This window comes from Nanorana parkeri, unplaced genomic scaffold, assembly GCF_000935625.1.
Source record: "Nanorana parkeri isolate BGI_ZX_2015 unplaced genomic scaffold, ASM93562v1 scaffold5, whole genome shotgun sequence".
Classification (NCBI taxonomy): Eukaryota; Metazoa; Chordata; class Amphibia; order Anura; family Dicroglossidae; genus Nanorana; species Nanorana parkeri.
This window is the reverse complement of record NW_017306273.1, coordinates 3212386-3232127: the sequence shown is the minus strand read 5'-3', so window position 1 is coordinate 3232127 and position 19742 is coordinate 3212386. Positions and strand designations below refer to the sequence as shown.

At 45.1% G+C, this 19742-nt stretch overlaps 1 protein-coding gene across 2 annotated transcripts in view; it reads right to left on the bottom strand.

The window, feature by feature from the left end:
- Positions 1-19742, bottom strand: part of CAMTA1 (calmodulin binding transcription activator 1) — a 1254390-nt gene that overhangs the window by 26025 nt on the left and 1208623 nt on the right. For both annotated transcript variants that reach the window (XM_018552416.1, XM_018552423.1), the window contains exons 12-19: positions 19265-19461; positions 17315-17393; positions 15970-16285; positions 13442-13944; positions 9788-9975; positions 7983-8229; positions 5823-5894; positions 298-318 (exon numbers count right to left, since the gene is read on the bottom strand). In XM_018552416.1, the coding sequence (XP_018407918.1) occupies positions 298-318; positions 5823-5894; positions 7983-8229; positions 9788-9975; positions 13442-13944; positions 15970-16285; positions 17315-17393; positions 19265-19461 (1623 nt within the window). The remainder of the gene's footprint in view (positions 1-297; positions 319-5822; positions 5895-7982; positions 8230-9787; positions 9976-13441; positions 13945-15969; positions 16286-17314; positions 17394-19264; positions 19462-19742) is intronic.

Sequence of the window (19742 nt, the reverse complement as noted above, 5' to 3'; positions counted from 1 at the left end):
ACAGTGACGTCATCGTGCATGCATGGCCATCTAATTGACGCCTGCCGGCGGCCATCTTGGTTATGGACGCCGGCAGAGAGAGGAGGGGACGTTCATCTGGTGGGATGAAGTATGCCGCCGGGTCCCCTCCTCTCTCCTGACACTGTCGGGCTCTTGGTCCATGACCGAGTGCCCAACTTTTTAGAGGGGGTGACACCAAAATGACTATCAGGGTGTTGTACATAGCTCAGGACCTATTACATTTTGAGCAAACCCACAGACACCAATCACTACTACACAAAACATATTAGTCTTTACCTTCAAGGCTATCCATGTAAGCTTTGGAAGAGAATGATACAAAAGGATTAGAGGAAGGATACAAACATGCAATCGCTTCATCCTTTTCATTATCTGAAGACATATTAAACAAAACACAACAATCTGGAAGCTTGATGTTGCTTGCGCAGCCATAAAGGTCTGTTAGGACTTCCAACAATACAGTGATGACCCTAACGTAATTAAGAATGTCGGCGTAAGACGGCCGTGGCCCCTGAACGCGGCTTCTCATTATTAGCAATCATTTGGCCGATCTCCGGCCTGCCATAGGAGAGAGGCGGCCTGTTGGCTTTGCTGTTTAATGACTCCAGCCCGTCGTTTTCTGCTTGATTGCTGTTTATGGCAGCCATAAAACTTTAATATCCAATCCCATTTAGCGGTTTTTATTGAATATGCAACAAAGCAAAGTGGGCCTCTGACACGTCGTGTACGGATGTTCCTCCAAATTAATTTTATCTCGGCGAGGGAGGAAAAAGAAAAACTCAGCAATGCCGACGCGGCCATCTGCAAAGTGAACCTGTCACGGCGGCAGTTTTATTGAAGCTGAGCTCCAGGTGAACAGCTTGATACACATATAAGGGGGAGGTTTACTTAACTTCATGCAGTCCTGAGATTTACGCAGCTCTGTCTCAAAGCACAGCCCCGGGGAGGTGACCTCATTTTGATCAGCTGTAGTGAAGTACCAGTCACAGGTCTTGTCCCTCCCCCACCCAGTGATTGGGCAATGAAAGGAGAAGGAGCAGGATGATGAGCTCATCACTCTGTTCTCTCCTCCTACTAGCATGTCACTTGTTGGACGACAACTAAAGGTTTATACAGAAACTTATACCTGCAATGCTACGTTGCTACCTTCATCTCCAGTACAGGTGCACTTTTCAGCAGGGAAGCTAATCACTTCCCTGCTGTGATTAGCTTCCCTGCTGAAAAGTGCACCTGTACCAGGGGCGTATCTATCACGAGGCAGACTAGGCATTTGCCTTGGGTGGCATTTTCCATGGGGGCGGCCCCAGGCAGAGGGTGAGCAGAGGGTGAGCAGAGGGTGAGCAGAGGGGACAGTGAGCGGGTACAGGTGCGATCAATGTTTGTGTGCTTATCTGCTTAGATGTCTCCGCAAGACGCTCCGTTCATGTCTCACGGTCTGATGAGGAAGCCGCAGCCGTTCACAGTGAATGAATGCAGCTTCCTCATCAGACCCTGAGACATGTGTAGTTCACTGTCAGCACGGGACATTAACCTTCTTGTCCCGATCTTCCTGTCTTGCCTCCTCTGTATGTTGCACACCCTCCCCCTTCCCCTCTGGTGCCTCAGCCCGAACAGAATGCTTCGTCCATCTAACCCAGGTGACCGTCCACCGGGCTGCCTGACGGCTTGGAGAACTGTAATAATAACAGCCGGGCACACGCAATACATCACACACCCGTCAGCCAGGTAAGAGAGCAGAGGTCAAATACAATGGTGCCACACCTCATTGATCCAACGATCCAATAAAAATGTTACAAAGGGCCAACTATGAACTATAATGTTTTTAATCAATGTTATTTTTGGATTAAAGAAAAGCAAAAAAAAAATAATAGAAGTTATTTAAAATGATTGATCAAAAAGGATCATTTAGATTGGGGGGGTGCCCAAGTTTAGTCTTGCCTAGGGCAGCACAAAACCAAAATACACCACTGACCTGTACTGGAGATGAAGGTAGCAAGGTAGCATTGCAGGTATAGGTTTCTGTATGAACCTTTAGTTGTCGTCCAACAAGAGAGAGATATGCAGAGAGAGATGCAGAGAGAGAGCTATGCAAAGAGAGAGAGAGGGAGAGAGCTATGCAGAGAGGGAGAGAGATTCAGAAGGGGGGGAGACAGAGAGAGATAGAGGGGGGTATATGCAGAGAGAGAGAGAAGGAGAGAGCAATGCAGAGAGAGGGAGAGAGCTATGCAGAGAGAGGGAGAGAGCTATGCAGAGAGAGGGAGAGAGCTATGCAGAGAGGGAGAGAGATTCAGAAGGGGGGGTATATGCAGAGAGAGAAAGAAGGAGAGAGCAATGCAGAGAGAGGGAGAGAGCTATGCAGAGAGAGGTAGAGAGCTATGCTGAGAGAAGGGGAGAGCAAATGCAGAGAGAGGGAGAGAGCTATGCAGAGAGAGGGAGAGAGCTATGCAGAGAGAGGGGGAGAGAGAGAGAGAGAGGAATGGAGAGAGAGAGATGCAGAGAGAGAGAGAGATAGATGGAGAGAGAAAGAAAGAGAGATGCAGAGAGAGAGAGAGAGAGAGAGAGAGAGAGAGAGGGAGAGAGAGAGAGAGATAGATGGAGAGAGAAAGAAAGAGAGATGTAGAGAGAGAGAGAGAGAGAGAGAGAGAGAGAGAGGGAGAGAGAGGGGGAGAGGGAGAGAGATATGGAAAGAGAGGGAGGGAGCTATGCAGAGAGAGGGAGAGAGCTATGCAGAGGGAGAGAGAGCGAGAGAGGGAGACAGAGAGAGATATGCAGAGAGAGAGATGGAGAGGGAGAGCGAGAGATATGCAGAGAGAGAGAGATGCAAAGAGAGAGAAAGAGAGATGCAGAGAGAGAGAAAGAAAGAGAATGAGAAAGACAACGTGTGGGGGAGATGTAGGCAGGGATAGATAGATAGATAGATAGAGACAGACACTATATAATCCTGACTGTACAATCTCCTGTTGCTCTGCCATCATCTGTATAGTAGAAAGCCTATGTGATTTGATACACATTGAATGGATTGTGTAGGTTTGTCCTCATATTACATTCTACAGGAGATTGTACAATCAGATTGTGTATGGTCGGCTTTAGGATTCATAGAACAGATAGAACATCGGCAGTGAGATGATTTGTTCATCCGACGAATGGCTGGAAAGTAACTTTGAACACGTCTCTGAATAGCCGCTTTTTGGCTTTTCATATAAAATCTAAAAATAATTTCATTAAGAAGAATTTACAGAACCGTATTGCACAACATTCCCCTCTTCTCATAGGAAGCTTCGATCGGATTAATATTTTTAGCCCCGACTGCGCTCAGCCCATTAGACTTCCTCTCTCTTTTTCCCTTGTAGAGTCTGGCGGGCCAAAAGGCCGCAATTCCCCTTTCAATGAAGCCAATTACAAACACCCCGCGAGCCGCATTCTGTTCCGTTTTTAATTAATCGGAAAGGACGGCTTTATAAATAGGAATCGCTTCGCTTCACCCTGAGCTGAGTGAGTCTGTTCTGCTCATTTAGTCGCCTCTTTCGATGGCAGCGGACAGAAACAAAGAGCTAAAAGTGGATCGCAAACGCAGCGGCGTTATCGCGCGACCGCAATAGCTTATTGTCCCTGTCGTCAGAAAACCGCTTGCGGTATGTGTGGCGTCTACGCGTTTATTTTTACCCCCAGCGTGTCTGCGGTGATGCAAGTAGATTGAGAACAAAGGACAATGAATGTGGATGGGGACTGGTTATAATTGGAGTAAGATGGAGTCCTATTTGAGGACGGCTTGCGTCGCGCTCGTCTCTGGTGCTTGAGGCAGCACAGAAAATATTTTTGGCTTCATCGTTATTGTAAATCATTGCGACTTTTGTTGTCATTTTTTAAATCTGTTGCTTCATTATATATACTGAAAATGTTTCCTTTCAGTAACTTTACCAGCTTGCAGGAATATATCCCTGACATGTCACATGATACAGCAACGGTATCGTTATTTTTTTATAAGAATCTTTTATCATTAAAGAGCAGCCCTTGAGCTCCAGCCAAGTTACTTTGCCTAGGCTGAGATGAGTCATCAGTTTGCTGCAGGCAGGAGGAAGCATTTCCTCAGTTTCCTTTTCCCCTGTGATCAGACTGTACACAAAGCAACAAGTTGACTAAACTGCAACCCCCTCTCCTTGTTCATGCTCACATATCCCTTTAGTACCATGACTTAAGAGGATGAGACAGGACAAGGGACTCCTTCTTCTCCATGTGCACATCTATGTGTCAGGGACCAGAGCACCTCCGGGTGGCACTGTGGAGCTGCAAACTGATCCTGCAGTTCCAGCGCTCGCCTGTAGGGGCTGCCAGCAATTAGTCGCCACCTGGTGCTGTACTGGGAGGCTATTTAACCTCTCCCTGCGGTGAGGCCTGTGCCACAGTATTGTTGCCATATCCTGTCACCAGTATCCTGTTTCTGCCTTGGACCCTGACTCTTGACCCTCCAGTATCCTGTTTCTGCCTTGGACCCTGACCCTCCAGTATCCTGTTTCTACCTTGGTCCCTGACTCCTGACCCTCCAGTATCCTATTTCTGCCTTGGACCCAGGCCCGGCGCTACAGCAATGCAAGTCAGGCGGCCGCCTGAGGGCGCTGCAGGGTGAGGGCGGAAAAAACAGGGCATTTTTCCAGTATCCTGTTTCTGCCTTGGACCCTGACTCTTGACCCTCCAGTATCCTGTTTCTGCCTTGGTCCCTGACTCCCGAATTGTACCCCTGAGTTCTCCCGATCTGTGGTTCCCGGCCCTTGCCGTTTGTATATAGGGTGGTTCTTTTTTGTTTCTTGCGGGTGGTGGTGGGATAGCCTGTGTTTATGTAGTTTGCTATTTCTATTAAAACTATTGTTTACAAAGATTGTTGTGGTATTTGCCTTGCTGTCACATATTCGGTTCACCTGTATAGGTACCTGCACGTGGTGTTGGGACACCCGTGCTCGGTATCGTCACACTATCACGATATCATGTCTGAAAGCAGGCAACTACTATTCTGCTCTCTTGTTAGGGCTAATACGCACCAGCCACAGTGCATTCCAGCCCGATTGGGGCCGGAACACACCGGATCGCATTCCGGCAGGCTCAGTTTGTTTTGGGGCGGGAGGGTGCGTGGCGGTGCATTGAAGTCAATGGCACCGAAGCCACGCCCTCCAGGCGATCGCCTGCACCCAAAGGCGTGAGTGCCTACATTCCGGTCCCGTGCAGTCAGAAAAAATGCTGCAAGACTTCAATGCACCGCCACGCCCCCTCCCGCTCCAAAACAAAGTGAGCCGACCAGAATGCGATCCAGTGCGTACTGGCCCCAATCATGCCGGAACGCACTGGGGCTGGTGTGAACTAGCCCTTAGAAACCCATAGTGCATTGGAAATACTTTGTTATGGGTGTGCACTTTATAATTAAATAACACAATGAAGGGAATTTATCACAACTGGAGCAGACAAAATCTGGAGCAGCTGTGCATGGTGACCAATCAGCCTCTCTCTTTCAATTTCAAATCTTAACTGAACAAACTGAAGAGAGAAGCTAATTGGTTGCACACACAGCTGCTCCAGATATTGTCTGCTCCAGGTTTGATAAATTCCACCCAATGACTCAACGAGGTTTCTCATTAGCGTAACTGCTATCTAGACTTGCTCAGTGCTCCTCGCCTGCTGGATGCAAATGGTAAATATCAAATGTTCACAGGCACTATTTTATATTTTCCTGGTTAAATCTTTACCAAAATATGGTTTTGTAGCACTAAATACCCCTGATAACAACAGAAAAAAATGAACAACAGCTGTTGAATTACCTGTTTGTATTTTCTGTAGCAGCGTTGAATGACGGCAGTAGCCACATCCTGTTGTTCTCTCAATGGGCGACCCTGGGTGGAAGGGATAAAAGACCTGAGTGAGTGGAGATAGGCGGATAGGCAAGATGACCCACATTACTATCCCTATCCCTAGCAGGGGATGATTGGAGAGGATGAGGAACAAGCGGTTTCAATGGTTGGATCGCTGGAGGGAATGAATGAATAAAATGGTTCTATGCAATAAACATTAGATACTTTTGGGAACAGTGTTGGGAAAATAAATACAAAATCCATGGATTTTGCGTTGCAAAGGATTTCTGTAGTCCAAATATTAAGTTCTCCAGAGATGGTTTATGCTTACTATTATAGACAAGTGTGAGTTTAACTAATTATAGCCCATATTTCAGATCACTGCTCTTCACATCTTGTTACAATACTCTTAAAGTGGAGCTATCTGCTACTTTAAAGTTTAGTGGGCCCTCTTCTTCCATACTGCTCCATAACGGAAAGTAATAATGGCGCCCAGAGGTACCATTCAGCAGTCTGGAGCTGGTTTCAGGTACAGTATCTGCAGGCCTGATGCTTTCTGGTCACAGCTTAGGCATGGGATGGCATCTTTGTGGGACAGAGTCACTAAATGGATGCGTAAACCGCCAATAAAGCCTCCAAGAGTCTCTGCTCCATAGCTGTGAAGCATCAGCCGCCTGGTATTCCAAGGATATCTGTACTTGCTAGAGGATAAGTATTTGAGAGGTGTTTTACGGCTTGGTCGGGAGCAGAAAGCAAAGAATAACTACAGTTAAAAGTAGGGTTTAAGGTAAGCTAATCATAGACACGAGATGGCAGTCACTTAATCTGGTCATTTCCAGTTGTATTGGGAGATTATATTTTGTCTATTAGTCCAATGTGTCTGTTGGGGTAAGTAAAAAGTATGTGGAGCCCCCCACAAAATTACTGACTTCAAGCATTTCCGCTGAAGGGAACTGTTGATTCTATAGAATTTTAGATAACGGTGTGTTTTTCAATCTTGGCAACAGTTTGCAAAGGCCATTTTCTGTTTCAGAATGACACCTGACCATCTCACCTACTATATGGCCACCCTTCCAAATGAATGAATTCAGGAGTTCCCAGTGAAGGGTACTGGTAATAGTACAGTATACAAAGACATTGTTAGACAATTGTGCTCTTCCAATGTTGTGGTAACAGTTTTGGGAAGACCCTTTTTCTGTTGCAGAATGACTGTGCTCCATGGTTTGTTCCATGAATGTGCTCCAATGGTTTGACCGATTTGGTGTAGAGGAACTTTAGTGGCTTGCACAAAGCCCTCATCTCAGTCCTACTGAGGATCTTTGGGATGAATTGGAATACTGATTGTGACCCAGGTCTTCTCACCCAACATCAGAACCTGATCCGACAAAGGTTCTTTTAGCTGAATGGGTAGAAATTCCCCCAAACCCATTTCAAATTCTTATGGAAATCACTCCTAAAAAGTGGAATTCATAATTATTATTTTTTTGTGGGGGGGCTATATGACCATGGAGAAGCAGACTAATTCTGGGCCTGCCAGTTAGTGTGCATGTATTTGAATCAAGACAGATTCAACTTTTATATTAGCAGGACTTGTTAAATACTTGGCCAGCCTGATTTACTTAACTTTTTAGGAGTGTTCTATGACAAAGCCCATGGTCTCACACCAGGCCCTTCCTAATGGGTCTCAGAAGATGTCCATAACACAGGAATCCAGATCATCGTCTTCTTATCTGGATCTGCCTAATCTGGCGATGGCCCTCTTGTCTATTGTTATCAAAAAACTGCTACAGAAAACCACCTGGACAGATTATCTTGAGGGAGCTAGTGATTGGCTATTGTTACCCCAAGATTGGACAGCATTAAAGTTGTTTGCTCATGCTTCTTGACTCCTCCTCCTTATACTTAAAGCTTGGCCAACATATCTGAGTGTTTATGTCCCAATTTGTTAAAAAAATCTGACAATCAGGTCAAGTCAAACATTCTTCTAATGTCTTTGCTTAATCAGGGCTTGACATGACTTTTAAGAAACTAGTTAAAGAAAAACAAAAACTTAGCCCACAAAACTGACATGACAAGACCCAAGCTCCAGAGTATAAAGATATAACATTGTAATATGTCATTTTGGTGCACCTTGTACTTTTGGAACACGGTCTGGACAAGTTTAGCAGCTTCGTAGAGTTCTCTCTGTTCGTGATCCGAAAGAGTCAACTGGGCAAATTCATTCTCAACCTTCTCATTGGTGGATGCGCTCAGGAATTCCGACCAATCAGCAGCAGTGGGCAGACTGGGTTTCTCAAAGGTGGTTTCATTCACGGGGGAGCAGGCAGGGCTTAAGCTGGTGTTCGAAGAAGGTGTCAGCGGTTCGCTGTAGAGCGACCTGTGTAGGACAAAATCATTATTGGTTAGTATTTTAGCAAAAGATTACCCCAAACTTGTTTTTACTTTTTGATAAAGCAGGTATGGATTTGCAGCCCTTTCAGGTGTGTATCAATGTCTGTGCCCTCTGGGGAGATTATTTCTCACTGTTTGTCCCAGTAACCATTGCTATTGGGAATAAAAGTGAGGGAAAACCTATAATTTGAAGTTGTCACTAGATCGGGAATAGAAGGGCAAACTTCCAATGGGGACACTTGTTGAGATGATAACTACCTAAAAGGGGATTTTCCTTACTTTGGAGTGATTTTCTATCACTTTCTGTTGTTCTTATACAACAGGAAGTGAAAGTAAATCTACTCAGTGGGACACAGATGACAAAAAAAACTGATAGGGGATTTAACCATTGCATACTCTATCCAAACCTAAAACGATTTTACATATACTTTAGGTAAACATGGACTATAAATTAAGATGGGCATCCATTGCCCAAATAATATAAAAGAAACATGGAAAGATATTTAAAGGTCCCAGCGCCTTGTCTCTAATTTCCCAAGAAAAATGGCATAAGGAACAGTAGCATTGAACAATGACTGGAGCATCTACATAGATATGCAATGGAGTTCACATTAATTTTTTATATAATGTTCCTCAAGAAAATAATTTGTTGAGCACCTATCTTTACCGAGCCATTTGGTGCAATACCAGTGTTGTGTATGGAATGGCGGGGACTGCTTTCATTAGGTGCTCATAGGTACTAGACCTTGAAGCTGACCTTCGTTGTGGACATAACACTGAAAGACAATGGTAGTAAGGAATATTGAGGAAGCTTTTGCTGTGCTTTTAGGTGCAAAGTTCAAGCTTTTCTATTGTCTTGTTTGAGCTCTTCACCGATACTAAATGCAGGTTACCTTGGCAGTGCTATGCAGTTGGGTTGAGTGAGGCTTACATGTAATGGCACTGGAGTTCTGAGGAGTTTCATGGAAAAGAGAGAAGGATCTTCCAAGAGAAAATTGAAGGAGGAAAATTACATAAGATGTGTTACCTGGTTCCTAGATTTTGTCTCCAAATATCAGTGTTCAGCTCCTTCTCTCTTTCTATCAGCTTCTCAGGACAGTATTATTGCTGGTTACATACAACTCTTTCACAACCACACCTTCCAGAATAGGCACCTTGAAGTGGAACTTTGGTTGGAATAAAGAATGCTAGGAGATAGTGGTCTTTTTTAACAGAGGAGAATTTACATCTCTTAAAAAAATTCCACTGTCTCCCAGCATATTTTTCTAACACATGGTACATGCACAGTGCTGTGCAAACCCCCAGCCCACTCCAGATGCCAAGAATGGAACTGTATGGACAATGCAACTCCTGCATGTATACGCAGTGATATGCTGTAACCAGGAACAACAGATCAAAAGTAATCTTGCTTTAGAACAAATTTTGGAGAGTATCAGCGCACTCTAACCCAACAGCCAATCCCAAATTCACTCTAATTGGCACACATTTAACAGTTTACTGAAGCTGACCAGTGGCTAGTTCTGAAAATTGGATGAATTACTCACCGGATCTGAGCAGCACTAGGTAAGTGATCAACATCAGCGAGGTAACTGGCCAGCCAGCTCATGGTAGTACTAAAAGCAGCAGTGTCTGCCCTCTCCACCAAGGGGGACTCCATGGGTACGAAATTCTCCCGCTTGATGCGGTCAGGCGTCGCTTCAATGATCTGTTCCGCCAAGTTCATCATGTTAACCTGGATGAAAGAAAGATGAAGTAGTACCAAGCATGGGCTTTATGGAAAGCAACTTATTTGTGTAGCATCCATGCGCCTCTAACTGCCAGGTACACACATTTGAATGTTGGCTTTCGTGTTTGGGTCTTCCTAGGAAAAAAAAAGCCAGTCTAGGCTCGGTCAAGGTATAGGGGGCCTTAACTGCAGGTCCATGACATGATCAAAGGGCTGCACATTGTATTCAGTACATGTAATGCTACATAGACTCTGAGCGACAGCAAACATAGGTGTACTTGGAAACCTGCTGCAGGAGACAGTCAAGGGCTGAAGACATGTTACTTGACATTGCCAGAGAATAGGTCACTGTCATTGCAGCTTATTTAAATATCAAAGTTCCTATGCCCACTATTTATAGTTGGTGTTAAGGGGCCACATAGCAGGTACCAAAGGGCTGCATGTGCCCCCTTTAGACCGTAGGCTGGGCACCATAGGTATAGACCACTCGTGTAATCCTGTTTAAAGTTTTACTTCCCACCTCCCTCAATGTTAGCAATTCGCACAATGGTGTACCCTGAGGAAGCATAAGGGGGCAGCTAAAGAGTAGCACCCATTTGGCATTTTTGGAATCTCCAGGTTTTGTTTGCTGTCTTCAATAAGAAGAACTCAAGGCCTGAAGTCAGGGCAAGTAAACAGCCTCTTGGTGTGAGTGGCAGCGGTTTACCTACTCTATCTTGTTAGAGTTATGAAGTATCGCTATGAATGGAGCTGGCATATAGAGCACATTCATCACTGTAGCTTGGCCGCTGTCTCAGAGGGTTCCGGAGATAATGAACTCCGGCGATCAATCTCCAGACGTTTGAACGAGGCCGCTGCCAGTTACAGGGGAATTTACTGCAAGGGCTGATCAAGCCGTGACAACTGCGAGCTCGACCTCTGCTGGACTCTACATGCTGAGCCACGACACCGCAAGACCGAACGAGCCCAGAGATTTTATGCCACCGGCCAAATGTCAGAAAAGAATAATACAGCAATAAAAAAAGGATTCTGGCCTAATTAAAAAAAAGTCGCATCAATGAAGAACCAATGCAATTAACACTTTTGCACACTTTCCCCTTATCCTCTACCACCTTGTGATTGGTTGTCTCAGCTGAAAGCCAAACTTAATGCAAACACATTAAGTCTAAAATAAATATTTATACTGATAAAAGGTAAAAATATGAAATATATAACCTTTCAACCCAATAACATTTAAACAAAGTAGCTTCCCTTTAAAGGAAACCTGTGCTGAGGGAAAGAGAGTGCTATTGCCGACCCTCTCCCCTAAATGTTAGTGGCTTGGCCTCCTTGTTGGTTATTTTGACAGCCAAATGGCAAGGAAAGCCAAAAAAGAGTCAGAACCCCCGATCTGCATACATGTTCTAGGTTACTCGCTCAAAGCTTTGAAGCCAATGGATAAGCATGAGAACCGGACAAATTGCACTTTCGAGGCAAGCAGTAAAAAACTACGGAAGAGCCCTGGGGCTATGCTAGGAAAAAAATACGAAACAATTCTGTGTTTAAAAGTCAGAATTCTGAGTTTGAGGGGGTGATTTACTAACCTAAACACACGCACGCACTAGGTGCGTGTGATTTTCACACAGCAAAACGTATTTATCAACCAAAAGTCTCTAAAAGCATATTTCCACTAATGCCATATATGGAAAAATCATGCACATGATGCATATATAATGCTGCTTCACAGTTTAGACAAAAATGGTTAGCTCATGCATTTACATTCCTGCATTCATCAACGCAAGCAACACAACATAGAGCTAATTTACACAACATCACCTTGCAAATTCATGCAGGGCTTTGCACAACACACCTGCTGGGTGTGTACACACTACAAAGGTGTTTAGATTCCACCCATAGATCATGCTAGGAGGGAACACACTACAGAGGTGTATACATGTTCGTGGTGTGTTTATAAGGTTAGTAAATCAACCGCCATGTCATGTCTCCTCTGGGACAGGAAATAAAGGGAAATCGCCCTAATTGTATAGAAGCAGCAAAAAGTAACTTGGCAAAGGTTTTAACCTTTTCATACACAACAAAAAAAAGAGAATTGGGGCCACGCATACACTTTAAGGTACAATTATAAACTGTTTTAACCCTTTCATGACCACAGGTCATTGAAGCCAGATGCTCAGGACAAATTGAGCAGCATTAAACAGGAACTTTATCCACCAATTTAATGTCTCCCAAATCAGTTACTTTTAAGTGTGCTCATTGCAGCTTTCAACTGAACTTCCAAGCCCTCAAATGACTGGTGTCATAGCTGATCACATGTGCAGATGATTGGTGTCATAACTGATCACATGTGCAGAACATTGGCAACTGCAATCCAAATAGAGCCCAACCTTCCTTGGTTGTAAGGTATAGGACCTCACCTTTCTCCCCCACATCCAATCACTATCCAAATCATGCCGCCTCCACCTTCGTAACATCTCCAAAATACGCTCCTTCCTCACCAAAGATACCACAAAATTGCTCATCCACTCACTTGTTATCACTCGTCTTGACTATTGCAACTCCCTCCTCATTGGCCTACCTCTATCCCCCCTTCAGTCTATCATGAATGCAGCTGCTAGGCTCATCCACCTAACAAACCGCTCAGTGTCTGCAACCCCCCTCTGTCAATCCCTACACTGGCTTCCTATAGCCCAAAGGATAAAATTCAAAATATTAACAACCGCGTACAAAGCCATCCACAACTCTGGCCCCGGCTATATCTCCAACCTGGTCTCAAAGTATTACCCTAACCGTCCCCTCCGCTCTTCACAAGACCTCCTGCTTTCCAGCTCCGTCATCAACTCCTCCCATGCTCGCCTCCAGGACTTCACTAGAGTGTCTCCCATTCTATGGAACTCTCTACCCCAACCTGTCCGTCTATCTCCCACACTGACTGCCTTTAGGCGATCCCTTAAGACTCATCTCTTCAGGGAAGCCTATCCCACCTCAACCTAACCACTGAACAATCACGTTCTCAAACAATCATCCCCGCACAGCTATCTCCTCATGTATCACTTGCCCCTCCCTTTTAGATTGTAAGCCCTCACGGGCAGGGCCCTCCTTACCATCTTGTCTTAAATTGTATTGTGACTGTAATGTCTTCCTTATATTGTAAAGCGCTGTGCAAACTATTGGCGCTATATAAATCCTGTATAATAATAATAATAATAGGAGGTTGTAGTAACTTTTTAACATGCATTGGTTAATACGAGCAATTTGCACACCTAAATAATATATATGTATATTTTATAAGAACATAGATGGCAGACAAATGCATCCAAATGTGTAAGAAATTTTTTTTTTCTTTTGTTTTGTTTTTAATACTGAAGCTGTATCTGACAATTATGGTATTAATCAGCAGCACCCTGCCATCTTCAGGCTGCAGTGAGATCTGCAGGCTACAGGCTTATTTTGTAAATGCTATGAGTAGTTTTACCTGGAGGTCATCCATGTGTTGCAAGCAGTCTTCGTTCTCCATGTTCTCCCGGTAGGATAGGAGGTCAGCGTCTACCATTTCTCGCTCTGACATCATCAAAACGTTCATCTGCTCGCTCCGACGCAGCCTATGGCCCACAACGTCCTTCCCATGCCCTGTGACCTTTGCGCTTCCCATTACCTGTGCCGCAGAAACACCCAGGTAGAGGTCTTTGGGGGTCCACTTCGAAGCTTTGTAGACAGAGGCTTCTGCGGCGCGCTGCGGCACTTCCCTGGGAAAGTGGCACATTTCCTCGCTGTGGGTGGTCTCTGACAGAAGCTGCTTGGCTCCGGAGCTCTGCTTTCTGGAAGATGGCTGCTCCAGGCTAAGCGCCGCCGCCATCACCTTCTCCTGGCGGGCCTGAAAATACTCAGGGTTTAATTTGTGTTTTTTAGCAGCAGGGTAATCTTTTGGGTTCTCACTACTGTAGTAATTGGAGGGCTCGGATCTTGGTCTTCTTAATTCTGCAAGACATGATATAGTAATATAAAGATGTGGCGCTGATAGCAAAGGGAGCAAAGCAGGTAAAGTGCAGGACATAAATACAGGCGATGCAGAATCTACAATGTTCCCGAGAGCTAAGCTGTTTCTGGGCCACCATCATGCTCCTCCCCTTTATATACTGCTGTTTAGTCACATTATATTCTGTACAGCAGACGGTCTATCTATCTATCTATCTATCTATCTATCTATCTATCTATCTATCTATCTATCTTATCTATCAATCTATCTTATCTATCTCCGTCTATCTATCTATCTATCTATCTATCTATCTGTCTGTCTGTCTGTCTGTCTGTCTGTCTGTCTGTCTGTCTGTCTATCTATCTATCTATCTATCTATCTATCTATCTTATCTATCAATCTATCTTATCTATCTCCGTCTATCTATCTATCTATCTATCTATCTGTCTGTCTGTCTGTCTGTCTGTCTGTCTGTCTGTCTGTCTGTCTGTCTGTCTGTCTGTCTGTCTGTCTGTCTGTCTGTCTGTCTGTCTATCAATCAATCTATCTATCTATCCATCCCATATCTATCTATCTATCTATCTATCTATCTATCTATCTATCCCATATCTATCTATCTATCTATCTATCTATCTATCTATCTATCTATCTATACATCCCATATCTATCTATCTATCTATCTATCTATCTATCTATCTATCTATCTATCTATCTATCTATCTATCTATCTATCTATCTATCTACGGTATCTATCTATCTATCTATCTATCTATCTATCTATCTATCTATCTCTTTATCTATCATTAGGGGGTCATATGAGGACACAGCAATCTCCTCTAGCCGTTACACAATTATTTTGTTGACGTGGAATAAACAGACCAGTTAAGTGCTGTGTGGCAATTAAAGTTGGAATCCTCGAGAGAAGCTGTTTTTCCCCAAGATAATAGCTTTCTAATTCTTCATTTACATTTCACTATGACCTATAAAAATAATGTTCTAAACCACTGGACACTGTATTGTAAATGTTCTATTGACCACAATAGAGAAGCCTGTTCAATATTTGCTTGTCAGGTCCCCCTTAGCTACGGCAGAACAATCCCAGCATGCCCTGCTTTCGGTAGCCCTAGTACTAATGGCCCCTTAAAGATGACCTAAACTGGAAATTGAGGTCCACCAGGATTGGCTGGAATTACGAATGGGAGAATAGGGGTGTAGGAATACACCCGGCACCTGTCAGCTTGTAGAAAGCAGGTTCTGAGGAGCTCCTATTCTGAGTCCCGTGTTCTGAAGCCCATAGGTTAAATTACATGACCTGCAACAATTCTGCAGTGTTGTCCTCAAGGTTGGCCAAGTCTTCCTCCTGAAGACTCTGCTTATCGTAGTACACTTCTATCACATCTTCAGGCCAGGTGAACCCCAACTGGTATGGAACACCTGCTTGTTACAGCTTACATGCACGTTGGTGATGACTTCCATATCCCTGTCTTCCCTCTCTAATGACTTCCTTTAGGATTAAAGTTGACCCAAGGTTCAATGAAGGTTCAATGGTACGAGACGCTTTTCCCATAATTCTGCTCTCTCCTACAAAATTGAACCCTATAAACATTTATATGGCCAACCTTGGATCTATCCTTAGATATAGTTCAGATTTTCCTCACATCACCTCCTCCACCTGGCAGTCTGAGATGCTACAAATCTCAACCACTTCCTGCAGATTTGTAGCAATCATTTGAGATCAATTACTGATAGACACACTATGTAGGCTGAACCTGATGGACCTATCTGTGTCTTTATCCAACCTCACCTACTATGTAACTACAAACTATGTGAGATAACACCCTTATAGCATATGAATAAGGTTCTCTGGCCTATAAGTGCTCCTCAAATCCCTTGAAGGCAACGTTGGTGCAGGAGAAAAGATATTCATCCACAATTGCCAGGGTAAAGTCATCTACCCACCCATACACAAGAAGGGGGTGGCGAGGAGTCATTGAAAGTAAGTCACATGACAGTTGTTGGATTTTTACCTGTGTTGACATTTGATATAACTGTCACTCCCTTCTGAGACTCTTGGGGGTTGATCGCCTCGCTCTGCCATTGGCTTAGCCAGCTTTCTGCATTGGGGTCTGAGCTAGGAGAGCACTGAATCCGAGGGTTGTGCCCCAGCTGGGACTGCTCCTCCCTCTGTAGTTGCTCCAGGCACTCCGCCAGTTTCACGTGTCCCCGGGAACGTGCGATAGATAGAGGAAGCCGGCCGAGAGAGTCAGGAATGGAGAGAGCCCGCCGATCCCATTTATACAGCACTACGGCGGCCTCGGTGTGACCCAAAGCGCAGGCCCACATCTGCAAAGAGAAAGAAAACGGTTATGGTCTAGGGACCGAGGTGGTGCAGAATGTAATTTGTGCAAGTTTGGGTTAAATGTACTGAAAAACTGTTATGATTATGCTGTGTGATGCACAAGCAGTCATAACCTTTAAAGCTGAACTCCGGGATATGCAAATATTATCCTTATACAGAGTCATGTGTAACTTTCCTTAAATCTTGGTGAGTTTTGTGTATTTCTTCAACATATGTGCAGTAATCCAGTGTGACACTTGGAGCTTCCTGTAATAAAGACAGGTCACTGCTACTCTCTCTCCTTGTGCAGGGTGACTGGTCTTGTCTCCGCCCCCTCCTGTAATAAAGACTGGCCACTGCTGCTCTCTCTCCCTGTGCAGTATGACTGGTCTTGTCTCCGCCCCCTCCTGTAATAAAGACCGGTCACTGCTACTCTCTCTCCTTGTGCAGTATGACTGGTCTTGTCTCTGCCCCCTCCTGTAATAAAGACCGGTCACGTCTGCTCTCTCTCCTTGTGCAGGGTGACTAGTCTTGTCTCCACCCCTTCCGGGAATAAAGACCGCTCACTGCTGCTCTCTCTCCTTGTGCAGGGTGACTGGTCTTGTCTCCGCCCCCTCCTGCAGTTTCCTGTAGTGGGTGGGGCCTGAAGGGCATTTGGTGCCCACAAAGTGGATCTATATCCTTTGTGGCTATTGATAAATATATTTAATTGAAAGTTTTTGTGCCCGGAGTTCAGCTTTAACTACAGAGAGTGGAGAGAAGATGAATGTGCCTGTGCCCTGTGCCCATGAGATTTGGGGGCCGTCTATGATAGTTCTTCATATTTACCAACCTTGTGCTCATTTAACAGTCATATACAGAATAATACAGCTATGGGCCAAATAAGCAACTGCGTTCTCTGAAAGCCAATATTCACCATTCAGAGGTCATGCTCTTCCACACTCCATGACATATGACACTGTTTCAGATGCAGATTCACAGCTACAGTGAATTTCAGGTTTACAGCATGCAAGGTGCCGAGCTCTCAGTCTTACCAGAGGAGTGCATGAGAAATGATCAACATTTAAAGGATCCACCTCTAATTCCAGGTCAATGCTGTCAGCATGCTTTGTCCTAGAAATGAAGAAAAACACAGGGTATCACATAGGTGTGCGGTGCACAGCCACGCCGGTTCAAAGTCCAGACAAGCATAGAGAAGGGCTAGATCCTCTATAAGGTTTTTATTGTTTGTGTACCCATAGGGGAGAATTACCCTCACTTCCTGTGTGGTCACCAAGACAGGAAGCAAGCAGAAGCTCTCCACTAAGGGGCACAGTCAATAATAATACATTTATTTTTTAATAGAGTGTTTAAGGGTGAGAATATACAGTATCTGTATTGCTGTCTCTGCCCCTATTGGAGAGATATTCTCCCTTCGTTTGTGGTCACCAGGACAGGAAGTGAGCAAACCCCCTCCAACAGGAAGAGTGGGTAAGGGTGAGAACATCTCTGTATTTCTTTCTCTGTCCCTATTGGAGAGATACTTTCCCTTCCTCTGTGGTCACCAGGGAGGTTCTCATCCTTCCCGGCTCTATTCGAAAGCAAAAATTTGGTTTTCCCCGGAGTTCCCCTTCAACAGTCCAACCCAGGAGTGGCGCAGAGACAGAGCAGACGTCTTTTTCCGGAGGGCCGGCTGATTCTTTAATAATATCCAGAGCCGCGTATTAAATATGTACGAGCCCGACAGGAGAATGAGAATGGCAAATATTTTCCCCGCAAGAGTTTCATAAGAGTGAAAATATCGGTAATGGACCTCCGGACAGACGTTGTATTTCCCCCGGGGGACGGAGAGGAGTATCGGATCTAATTATAGGATCTCCTTCTCCTGCAGAACAAATAACCTGGTAATAATCTCAGACCCCTCCGATGGTGCCAGCAGGAGGGTCCTTCTCCTTCCACCTCTAATGCTGGGGCAGAGCAGATTCTGACCTCTCCTATCCTCCTTAAATCTCAACTCTGACCTCTCCTCTCCTCCTTAAATCTCAACTCCGACCTCTCCTCCTAAATCTGAACTCTGACATCTCCTCCTTAAATCTGAACTCTGACCTCTCCTCCTTAAGCTGAACTCTGACCTCTCCTCCTTAAATCTAAACTCTGGCCCCTCCTCTTTAAATCTGAACTCCGACCTCTCCTCTCCTACTTAAATCTGAACTCCGACCTCTCCTCTTCTCCTTAAATCTGAACTTCGACCTCTCCTCCTTAAATCTGAACTCCGACCTCTCCTCTCCTCCCTAAATCTGAACACCGACCTCTCCTCCTCAAATCTGAACTCCGGCCTCTCCTCCTCAAATCTGAACTCCGGCCTCTCCTCTCCCCCTTAAATCTGAACTCCGACCTCTCCTCTCCTCCCTAAATCTGAACTCCGACCTCTCCTCTCCTCCCTAAATCTGAACACCGACCTCTCCTCCTCAAATCTGAACTCCGTCCTCTCCTCTCCCCCTTAAATCTGAACTCCGACCTCTCCTCTCCTCCTCAAATCTGAACTCAGACCTCTCCTCTCCTCCTTAAATCTGAACTCCGACCTCTCCTCTCCTCCTCAAATCTGAACTCAGACCTCTCCTCTCCTCCTTAAATCTGAACTCTAACCTCTCCTCCTTAGATCTGAATCCCAACCTCTCCTCCTTAAATCTGAACTCCGACCTCTCCTCCCCAAATTTGAACTCCGACCTTTCCTCTCTTCCTTTAAAGGAGAACTATGAGGTGAGTGCTTTTCACTCACCTTGGATCCGCTCCGGCTGCAGCGTCTCAGTATACCGCGAGCTACGGCTTGCGGTATACTGAGCTTAGGGTAACGGGAGGATGCTAGTTTGTGTCCTCCCGTTACCCTAAGGAGAACTATGGGGAAAAACACTGACCCCATAGTTCTCCTTTAATCTGAACGCCTAGTCCTATGTCTGTGCATGCATTCCCTTCTGTGTCCCATCGGGGGGGCCCGTGACATTTACCTCCATTTGATGAGGGTCTGGATGAGGGTGGCGTAGCCTTGTGCAGCGGCGAGGTGAAGCAGCGTCATTCCTCGGAAGGTCTTGGAATGGATCAGGTGCTTGGATTTTGCCCAGCATGCTTTGCTCATCATCTTTTCGCACACGACCACCACCCGACTCTCGAAGCAGCTTCCCATAGAACCAGCACCGGTGGCACACTGCAGTGAGAGAGAGAGAGAGGACACGCAACATTTACCTCCATGATCACATGTACAGAGAGCGTGCAGTGGCTACTTCCTGCTAGACGAATGGGCTGGAAAGCTGTTTACTGTGTCTGTAAGAAAGTCTAATGCTACATAAAAAGCCGGGTCTGGAACCAAAGCCTGATAATGCTAACATACAGCGCCTACAGGTTCTGGACAGAAAACTAGCCATTGCCCACAATGCGGGACTATGAGACACCAACCGGCACTACTACTTCTTAGCTAAATTTTTAATT